The sequence below is a fragment of the Oncorhynchus nerka genome, linkage group LG20, assembly GCF_034236695.1.
Source record: "Oncorhynchus nerka isolate Pitt River linkage group LG20, Oner_Uvic_2.0, whole genome shotgun sequence".
NCBI classification, from domain to species: Eukaryota; Metazoa; Chordata; class Actinopteri; order Salmoniformes; family Salmonidae; genus Oncorhynchus; species Oncorhynchus nerka.
This window is the reverse complement of record NC_088415.1, coordinates 11186554-11197713: the sequence shown is the minus strand read 5'-3', so window position 1 is coordinate 11197713 and position 11160 is coordinate 11186554. Positions and strand designations below refer to the sequence as shown.

Genomic DNA, 11160 nt, shown 5'->3' with positions numbered 1-11160 from the left:
ACATAATCCTCCCTGGAGAGTAGCACACACTAATCAACTGCAGTGATTTTTTAAAACCAAAATAAAGGCCCTTGGATGGAGTGAATACAGGGAAAGAAAGGGCAGATGGTCCCCTGCACTAAAAGATCAGTAATACATGAATAAATCATTTGGTGGAGTGGAGTGGAGGCATCTGGCAGATTGCTGAGGTAGTCCCTCCCCCTCTCTCTCTCTCTCTGTCCCTCCCCCTCTCGCTCTCTCTCTCTCTGTCCCTCCCCCCTCTCTCTCTGTCTCTCTCTCTGTCCCTCTCTCTGTCACTCTCTCGCTCTCTCGCTCTCTCTCTCTCTGTCACACTCCCTCTCTCTCTCTCTCTCGCGCTCTCTCTCTGTCACACTCCCTCTCTCTCGCGCTCTCGCTCTCTCTCCTGCTCTCTCTCTCTGTCACACTCCCTCTCTCTCTCTGTCCCCCTCTCTCTGTCCCTCCCCCTCTCTCTCTGTCTCTCTCCGTCACACTCCCTCTCTCTCTCTCGCGCTCTCTCCTCTCTCTCTGTCCCCCCCTCTCTGTCCCCCCCTCTCTCTCTCACTCCCTCTTTCTCTCTCTCTCTCTCCCTCTCTCTGTCACTCTCTCGCTCTCTCTCTCTCTCTCTCTCTCTCTCTCTCTCTCTCTGTCACACTCCCTCTCTCTCGTGCTCTCTCTCGCGCTCTCTCTCTCGTGCTCTCTCTCGCGCTCTCTCTCGTGCTCTCTCTCGTGCTCTCTCTCTCGTGCTCTCTCTCGCGCTCTCGCTCTCTCTCTCTCTGTCACACTCCCTCTCTCTCTCTCTGTCCCCCCCTTCTCTCTGTCCCTCTCTCTCTCTCTCTCTCTCTCTCTCTCTCTCTCTCTCTCTCTCGCCCTCTCTCTCCCTCCCTCTCTCTCTCTCTCACGCCCTCTCTCGTTTTAGACAGGGCATCATGTAGCAGCGCAGCAAGAAAGGAGGCTGATCCGCAGTGCCCCTGCTTCTCTCTCTGTTGTTTTTGTTTGTCCGTTTTTTATCCCCCCGCCCCACCCCATCCGTGTTGTAATGACCCACCACCACTGCCAGCCTCAGGAGAGATGCCTGTACTTGAGATGGCAGTGAGCCCTGTCAAGTCCCTGTACTGGGTGGTGTTCCCCCCCATGTCCTCATGCAGGGTCTACTGCACCCCTGTGTTCCACGGTGGCCTGCTCTATGTTCTGGGAGGATGCAGTGAAACAGGCCTGCCTTTAGATACTGCTGAGGTGCTGGACATAGAGAGCCAGACATGGACCCAGCTTCCTCCGCTCCCTACAGCCCGGGCGGGGGCGTCGGCGGTGGCCCTGGGGGGTCAGGTGATGGTGATGGGGGGCATGGACCTCCAGCAGAGCCCCCTGTCCTCCGTGGAGGTCTACAACCCTGACGAGGGCAAGTGGGAGAGGAGGGCCAGCCTGGGACAGCCCTCCATGGGCATCACCTCTATAGAGAAAGGTAAGAGTCCACCTTATACGGTACTGTACGACTGCTGCAACAGAATAATACAAAATCAGATTGAGAGCCTAAAACCCCCACTTAACAAATAGGATAAGGAATTATCTTCAGTACTGGAAAAAGCTCTCCACATCATTTTTAAAGAGATACTGCGCGATGCTACCGTATCTGTAGACTTCCAGTCATTGCGCTAACGCTAGTTAGCATTGTCTCGCGAAACAACCTCTAACTTGCTTCATACCGCACGCGGAGACATACAAATGGTATCCACGAGTTCATCTAACCCTGGGTGTGTAGAACTTCTGATTCGACAATACCTTCTAACCAATGGCCCACTACACAATGTATGTAGAACTTCTGATTCGACAATACCTTCTAGCCAATGGCCCACTACACAATGTATGTAGAACTTCTGATTCGACAATACCTTCTAACCAATGGCCCACTACACAATGTATGTAGAACTTCTGATTCGACAATACCTTCTAACCAATGGCCTTCTACACAATGTATGTAGAACTTCTGATTCGACAATACCTTCTAGCCAATGGCCTTCTACACAATGTATGTAGAACTTCTGATTCGACAATACCTTCTAGCCAATGGCCCACTACACAATGTATGTAGAACTTCTGATTCGACAATACCTTCTAACCAATGGCCCACTACACAATGTATGTAGAACTTCTGATTCGACAATAGCTTCTAGCCAATGGCCTTCTACACAATGTATGTAGAACTTCTGATTCGACAATACCTTCTAGCCAATGGCCCACTACACAATTTATGTAGAACTTCTGATTCGACAATACCTTCTAGCCAATGGCCTTCTACACAATGTATGTAGAACTTCTGATTCGACAATACCTTCTAGCCAATGGCCCACTACACAATGTATGTAGAACTTCTGATTCGACAATACCTTCTAACCAATGGCCCACTACACAATGTATGTAGAACTTCTGATTCGACAATACCTTCTAGCCAATGGCCCACTACACAATGTATGTAGAACTTCCAGAATCTCACAGTATTCCTTTAAGCTTTCTCAGGAGCAGATTCCTGTTAATTTCTAATTGACTAAAGTGTCACTAAGATCTTTAAGACTGTAGTACATAGTCAGGAGCTTCAGTTATCTCCAGCTGTAGAAGATTGCCTCATGCTGATTAAGTAACCATACTAGATAGACAAAAAGCTTGTTTTTAGATCTCCCCGAGGCCTGATAGTTCTCAGGTGATGAATGTTATACAGTTTGAACAGCCCCTGGAGAGAGAGAAGACATATGGCTCTTTAGCTTTGAGTGTTTCTCTGCAGTTTTCCTTGTTGCTTTCTGTTTATGTACATGATCAGCTTCTGTTCTGAGATGGTGAGTACACTACTTAGCAATACAATACAATACAATACAATACCTTTCATGGTCATAGTACTGAGCGATAGTACTGGTGATAGTACTGAGCGATAGTACTGAGCGATAGTACTGGTGATAGTACTGAGCGATAGTACTGGTGATAGTATTGGTGATAGTACTGAGCGATAGTACTGGTGATAGTACTGAGCAATAGTACTGGTGATAGTACTGGTGATAGTACTGGTGATAGCACTGGTGATAGTACTGGTGATAGTACTGAGCGATAGTACTGGTGATAGTACTGAGCGATAGTACTGGTCATAGTACTGAGCGATAGTACTGGTGATAGTACTGGTGATAGTACTGGTGATAGTACTGGTGATAGTATTGGTGATAGTACTGAGCGATAGTACTGGTCATAGTACTGAGCGATAGTACTGGTCATAGTACTGAGCGATAGTACTGGTGATAGTATTGGTGATAGCACTGGTGATAGTACTGGTGATAGTACTGGTGATAGTACTGAGCGATAGTACTGGTGATAGTACTGAGCGATAGTACTGGTGATAGTACTGGTGATAGTACTGGTGATAGTACTGAGCGATAGTACTGGTGATAGTACTGGTGATAGTACTGGTGATAGTACTGGTCATAGTACTGAGCGATAGTACTGGTGATAGTACTGGTGATAGTACTGGTGATAGTACTGAGCGATAGTACTGGTGATAGTACTGGTGATAGTACTGGTGATAGTACTGGTGATAGTACTGGTGATAGAAAACAGCAGGCGAAGCACCAGTGTTGTTTTCGTTTGGTTTTCTGTTTCAGTTTGTTTCTACACAGCTGTCTGAACATACTAATACTGTAAGCCTTTGGTTTTCAAAAGTATCCCTGGGTAGGGAAGAGGGTGAAGCCATGGTTAAACACGGTCCTTCGTCTTTCTCCACAGACATTAGATGCTGTTCCTTGTCTGTGATACACTCCATCTTGGTTTTTTCTTATATTTTTATCTTGTGTTTTTTTTGTTTTTCAAACTTCTTTTGTTTTGTATTACATTGTTATTGATTACTGCATTGTTGAAAATAGTATTTGAAATAAGTATTTGAAAATACTTTCAAATATTATGCTATTTATATACTTTTAAATACTTCCAATAGAAGTAGTTGATTTGGGCCACATTATTTAAGAATATTAAAATACACATAAAATAAGTATTTAAAATAACTAATAATCCAACCCAGGTCTGGTTAATTAAAAGTTAAAACATCCACTTCAATAGTGTTTTAATAGAGTTCTTCTCCATGTCAGTATTACATCTTACTGTGTGTCAGAGAAATAAGGCCTGAAAGTGGTGTGTGTGTGTGTGGACTGGCAGCTGTGTGATGTGTATAATAAGCAGAGCTGAGGCTCTAAGCTTCCCAACATCTCAACTTCTCCCACTGATGCTTCCTGATGGCTCTCTCACTCTCTGGCAGATGATTGGCTGTTGGCTCTTGAGGCCAGCCCCTCCCTTGACCCTCCAGAACATCATGCACAATACACAGCTGTATCACCCCCCTCCTCTCACCTTCCACAGTTTTTTTTATCTTGATTTATTTTCAAGCGAGCATTGCTGTTGCTTGGCAACAACTGGGTGTAAGTTTTTTTTTTAAAGATGTGAGTCAGCAAGATTGTGTGTGTGTTGGAGGCGAAGAGCCACCCAGGGAGCAAAAGTTACAGCTTTGTATTTAGAGTGACAGTGGTTGCGTCGCCTTGCCAACCTGTGACTACCTCCTCTTCTGTTGCTGTCAGGGCTTTGTTTCACGCCATCAGCCGACATGCCTGCATTTGAACCTTTTTATTTAAAGCTTTTTCATCAAACTGTCCCCTTATCTTTTTTATGTCAGATGGTCCAGCTCCATCCTCAGACAATCGCTTTCATGTTTGATGTAATTCTCATTTCTGGAAAAGGCTTAATATACAGGATACAATCTTGCCGTGTCACGTGATTGTGCAGAAAACATGTCCCTACTTATAGCTGGTGCTGCATCAGCTGCAGTGAACGCTGAAGACGGGGGTCTTTTCTACTCTCTTCCTGTTGTTCTACACATTTTTGACATGGGGTGGAGATAAATTGTTATTTTAAAGCTAATTTCATGCAATTCTACACATTTTGTCATGATTTATGCCATGTCAATATGATATATATATATTTTTTACCTTTATTTAACTAGGCAAGTCAGTTAAGAACAAATTCTTATTCTTATCTGAGTGAGAATGACTAACAAAATCAATGGGGGCCCCCCTGGAGGTCAGGGCCCCCTGGAGGTTAGGGCCCCCTGGAGGTTAGGGCCCCCTGGAGGTCAGGGCCCGTGCAGTATTCTGCCATGACTACAAGCTTAGATACCTGGCTAGACTAACTACCATTGAGTGACTGTCAGTAACAAGAAAAATACTGCTGAAGCGCAAACAAATGTTGAAATGGCACCTGGTTTATTCTACTCTTTATGCTCTCCTTAGTTGAGACCCCGACTGAGTTCCTAAAATGTTTATTATTCTTATTTATTTCTTGTTGGTCGGGGGGCTCTCTAGCAGCTGAGGGCCCTAAGCGACCGCTGGTGTTGTTTATGCCTGGAACCGCCCCTGGGCTTAAGTTTGTTTTTTATTGTTGCTGTTTCCTTTCTACTTAATATGAGCTTCATTTCTAAGATTATTCCAAACACTGGCTGTAGTGTTTTGATGAACTGTCATGCCTTCCCTATTGGCCGGCCTGCTACTAGCCTGATTAAAAAGCAGTTTCACAGTGCTGTCATCCCACCAGGTTATATTTTCACCATGTTTTAGAACTTCCTCTGGCAATTACTGCAAAGCACTTGGCTCACTTATATAGTCTGTTATGTCCTCGTTTGGTGGCACCACGCTTTGGTTCTTGCTAGCTAGATAATTTATTAAAATATTTCTGAGCAGGTAGGGTCTCAAACACTTTGTATGATATGCTAAAAGGCTGTTTTTTGGGGTCAATCAGAACACATAATTTAAGTTTGGGTCGATCTGAACATATTGTCTTGATGGCTTGTTTCGTATGTGTTCTGCAGCTCCTTTACAGTGCCACTGTTATGTGGATAACAACAACACCCAAATAAGTGAGATAGAAAATGGCTTGGTTTCTCTTAGACAGAGAACTGCGTTGTTGGCCCTGTGTTGTTGGCCACCCTCCAGTCTGTCAGATGGCAGACAGACAGACACTGCAGGACACTGTAGGACATGAAGCCACTGTGGCAATGTCCCCTGGGACACTCATGAATACAACAAAAAGATTGTAATGAATTAATGTTTTGAAGATCTTTATATCTTACAGCCTGAAAACACTGATCTCATAACTACGTTTTTAATAGCACAGCAGGACTTTTAAGGCAAACTTCTTAATAGGCAAAAATACAGTCATATACACTGAGTTTACAAAACATTAGGAACACCTTCCTAATATTCAGTTGCGTCGCTTTTGCCCTCAGAACAGCCTCAAGTTCGTCGAGCCATGGACTCTACATTGTGTCTAAAACACACACACACACACACACACACACACACACACACACACACACACACACACACACACACACACACACACACACACACATATGAATGAAACCCAGTGAGGCCTGTTTGGTGATGTGCATTATGGTAGGATGCTTGAGCGAACACTGTCGAGAGGTAAACCTCTGACCACAGCCTTTTGTTCATTTGTCCAGGTGTCAGACAACTGAAGCAGACTCCTTTGGTCTTCAAAATGTCTCATTTATCTTGATGTGTGTGGGGGGTTTGATGATGTGAGGCCTGAGGCAATTGTCTCTTCGGCGTAATAGTAAGTCCGCCACCGTGTAGGTTGAAACACTGATGTATTTATGGCTGAATTTGCAGGAAAGATGATGTATAACTGATGATGTAGTCTCGTCCTCTCAGTGAGGGCTATTGTGGAATGACCCTGTGATCTTGCTGTGCAGCGCCCCCCCGTGAGCTTGCTGTGCGACCCCCGCCCTCCTGTGACCTTGCTGAGTGCCCCCTCCCTGTTATCTTGCTGAGTGACCTCACCTACACCCCCTCCCTGTGATCTTGCTGTGCAGCGCCCCCCACCCCGTGAGCTTGCTGTGCGACCCCGCCCTCCTGTGACCTTGCTGAGTGCCCCCCTCCCTGTTATCTTGCTGAGTGACCTCCCCTCCACCCCTTTCCCCTGTGATCTGGCTGTGAGCGTCAGTGTTTTTGATTGAACATGGGGATCAGTGAATAGGAAAGCATTACACACGGGGCGCTTTTGGGGCTTTCAGAATTGTCTGTGTGCCTGCAGCAGTAATTGAGCCAGTTTAGGTTCGCATCGGAGCTCATTGTCCCTATCCCAGTCGTGTTTCCTCCTCTCTATCCCAGTCGTGTTTCCTCCTCTCTATCCCAGTAGTGTTTCCTCCTCTCTATCCTCCTCTCTGTCCCAGTAGTGTCTCCTCCTCTCTATCCCAGTCGTGTTTCCTCCTCTCTATCCCAGTAGTGTTTCCTCCTCCCTATCCTTCTCTCTATCCCAGTAGTGTTTCCTCCTCTCTATCCCAGTAGTGTTTCCTTCTCCCTATCCTTCTCTCTATCCCAGTAGTGTTTCCTCCTCTCTATCCCAGTAGTGTTTCCTCCTCTCTATCCCAGTCGTGTTTCCTCCTCTCTATCCCAGTAGTGTTTCCTCCTCTCTATCCCAGTAGTGTTTCCTCCTCTCTATCCCAGTAGTGTTTCCTCCTCTCTATCCCAGTAGTGTTTCCTCCTCTCTATCCTCCTCTCTATCCCAGTAGTGTTTCCTCCTCCCTATCCTCCTCTCTATCCCAGTCGTGTTTCCTCCTCTCTATCCCAGTAGTGTTTCCTCCTCTCTATCCTCCTCTCTATCCCAGTAGTGTTTCCTCCTCCCTATCCTCCTCTCTATCCCAGTCGTGTTTCCTCCTCTCTATCCCAGTAGTGTTTCCTCCTCTCTATCCCAGTAGTGTTTCCTCCTCTCTATCCTCCTCTCTATCCCAGTAGTGTTTCCTCCTCCCTATCCCAGTAGTGTCTCCTCCTCTCTATCCCAGTAGTGTTTCCTCCTCTCTATCCCAGTAGTGTCTCCTCCTCTCTATCCCAGTAGTGTTTCCTCCTCTCTATCCCAGTAGTGTCTCCTCCTCTCTATCCCAGTAGTGTTTCCTCCTCTCTATCCCAGTAGTGTTTCCTCCTCTCTATCCCAGTAGTGTTTCCTCCTCCCTATCCCAGTAGTGTTTCCTCCTCTCTATCCCAGTAGTGTTTCCTCCTCCCTATCCTCCTCTCTATCCTCCTCTCTATCCTCCTCTCTATCCCAGTAGTGTTTCCTCCTCTCTATCTCAGTAGTGTTTCCTCCCCTCTATCCCAGTAGTGTTTCCTCCTCTCTATCCCAGTAGTGTCTCCTCCTCTCTATCCCAGTAGTGTATCATTCTCCCTATCCTTCTCTCTATCCCAGTAGTGTTTCCTCCTCCCTATCCTTCTCTCTATCCCAGTAGTGTTTCCTCCTCTCTATCCCAGTAGTGTTTCCTTCTCCCTATCCTTCTCTCTATCCCAGTAGTGTTTCCTCCTCTCTGTCCCAGTAGTGTCTCCTCCTCTCTATCCCAGTCGTGTTTCCTCCTCTCTATCCCAGTAGTGTTTCCTCCTCCCTATCCTTCTCTCTATCCCAGTAGTGTTTCCTCCTCTCTATCCCAGTAGTGTTTCCTCCTCCCTATCCTTCTCTCTATCCCAGTAGTGTTTCCTCCTCTCTATCCCAGTAGTGTTTCCTTCTCCCTATCCTTCTCTCTATCCCAGTAGTGTTTCCTCCTCTCTATCCCAGTAGTGTTTCCTCCTCTCTATCCCAGTCGTGTTTCCTCCTCTCTATCCCAGTAGTGTTTCCTCCTCTCTATCCCAGTAGTGTTTCCTCCTCTCTATCCTCCTCTCTATCCCAGTAGTGTTTCCTCCTCTCTATCCCAGTAGTGTTTCCTCCTCTCTATCCCAGTAGTGTTTCCTCCTCTCTATCCCAGTAGTGTTTCCTCCTCTCTATCCCAGTAGTGTTTCCTCCTCTCTATCCCAGTAGTGTTTCCTCCTCTCTATCCCAGTAGTGTTTCCTCCTCTCTATCCCAGTAGTGTTTCCTCCTCTCTATCCCAGTAGTGTTTCCTCCTCTCTATCCCAGTCGTGTTTCCTCCTCTCTATCCCAGTAGTGTTTCCTCCTCTCTATCCCAGTAGTGTTTCCTCCTCTCTATCCCAGTAGTGTTTCCTCCTCTCTATCCCAGTAGTGTTTCCTCCTCTCTATCCCAGTAGTGTTTCCTCCTCCCTATCCTCCTCTCTATCCCAGTCGTGTTTCCTCCTCTCTATCCTCCTCTCTATCCTCCTCTCTATCCCAGTAGTGTTTCCTCCTCCCTATCCTCCTCTCTATCCCAGTAGTGTTTCCTCCTCTCTATCCCAGTAGTGTTTCCTCCTCCCTATCCCAGTAGTGTTTCCTCCTCTCTATCCCAGTAGTGTTTCCTCCTCCCTATCCTCCTCTCTATCCCAGTCGTGTTTCCTCCTCTCTATCCTCCTCTCTATCCTCCTCTCTATCCCAGTAGTGTTTCCTCCTCCCTATCCTCCTCTCTATCTCAGTAGTGTTTCCTCCCCTCTATCCCAGTAGTGTTTCCTCCTCTCTATCCCAGTAGTGTCTCCTCCTCTCTATCCCAGTAGTGTATCCTCCTCTCTATCCCAGTAGTGTTTCCTCCTCTCTATCCCAGTAGTGTTTCCTCCTCTCTATCCCAGTAGTGTTTCCTCCTCTCTATCCCAGTAGTGTTTCCTCCTCTCTATCCCAGTAGTGTCTCCTCCTCTCTATCCTCCTCTCTATCCCAGTAGTGTCTCATCCTCTCTATCCCAGTAGTGTCTCCTCCTCTCTATCCCAGTAGTGTTTCCTCCTCTCTATCCCAGTAGTGTCTCCTCCTCTCTATCCCAGTAGTGTTTCCTCCTCTCTATCCCAGTAGTGTTTCCTCCTCTCTATCCCAGTAGTGTTTCCTCCTCTCTATCCCAGTAGTGTTTCCTCCTCTCTATCCCAGTAGTGTTTCCTCCTCTCTATCCCAGTAGTGTCTCCTCCTCTCTATCCTCCTCTCTATCCCAGTAGTGTCTCCTCCTCTCTATCCCAGTAGTGTCTCCTCCTCTCTATCCCAGTAGTGTTTCCTCCTCTCTATCCCAGTAGTGTCTCCTCCTCTCTATCCCAGTAGTGTTTCCTCCTCTCTATCCCAGTAGTGTTTCCTCCTCTCTATCCCAGTAGTGTTTCCTCCTCTCTATCCCAGTAGTGTTTCCTCCTCCCTATCCTTCTCTCTATCCCAGTAGTGTTTCCTCCTCTCTATCCCAGTAGTGTTTCCTCCCCTCTATCCCAGTAGTGTTTCCTCCTCTCTATCCCAGTAGTGTCTCCTCCTCTCTATCCCAGTAGTGTATCCTCCTCTCTATCCCAGTAGTGTTTCCTCCTCTCTATCCCAGTAGTGTTTCCTCCTCTCTATCCCAGTAGTGTTTCCTCCTCTCTATCCCAGTAGTGTCTCCTCCTCTCTATCCTCCTCTCTATCCCAGTAGTGTCTCCTCCTCTCTATCCCAGTAGTGTCTCCTCCTCTCTATCCCAGTAGTGTTTCCTCCTCTCTATCCCAGTAGTGTCTCCTCCTCTCTATCCCAGTAGTGTCTCCTCCTCTCTATCCCAGTAGTGTCTCCTCCTCTCTATCCCAGTAGTGTCTCCTCCTCTCTATCCCAGTAGTGTTTCCTCCTCTCTATCCCAGTAGTGTCTCCTCCTCTCTATCCCAGTAGTGTCTCCTCCTCTCTATCCCAGTAGTGTCTCCTCCTCTCTATCCCAGTAGTGTCTCCTCCTCTCTATCCCAGTAGTGTTTCCTCCTCTCTATCCCAGTAGTGTTTCCTCCTCTCTATCCCAGTAGTGTTTCCTCCTCTCTATCCCAGTAGTGTTTCCTCCTCTCTATCCCAGTAGTGTTTCCTCCTCCCTATCCTTCTCTCTATCCCAGTAGTGTTTCCTCCTCTCTATCCCAGTAGTGTTTCCTCCTCTCTATCCCAGTAGTGTTTCCTCCTCTCTATCCCAGTAGTGTCTCCTCCTCTCTATCCCAGTAGTGTCTCCTCCTCTCTATCCCAGTAGTGTCTCCTCCTCTCTATCCCAGTAGTGTTTCCTCCTCTCTATCCCAGTAGTGTTTCCTCCTCTCTATCCCAGTAGTGTTTCTTCCTCTCTATCCCAGTAGTGTTTCCTCCTCTCTATCCCAGTAGTGTTTCCTCCTCCCTATCCCAGTAGTGTTTCCTCCTCTCTATCCCAGTAGTGTTTCCTCCTCCCTATCCTCCTCTCTATCCCAGTCGTGTTTCCTCCTCTCTATC

At 46.9% G+C, this 11160-nt stretch overlaps 1 protein-coding gene across 1 annotated transcript in view; it reads left to right on the top strand.

Annotated features, from left to right (window-relative positions):
* Positions 1-211: 211 nt before the first annotated feature.
* Positions 212-11160, top strand: part of LOC115125140 (kelch domain-containing protein 8B-like) — a 128833-nt gene continuing 117884 nt past the window's right edge. Inside the window, exon 1 of the mRNA XM_065005213.1 lies at positions 212-1459. Coding sequence (XP_064861285.1) covers positions 1069-1459 — 391 coding nt within the window. The 5' untranslated portion in view covers positions 212-1068. The remainder of the gene's footprint in view (positions 1460-11160) is intronic.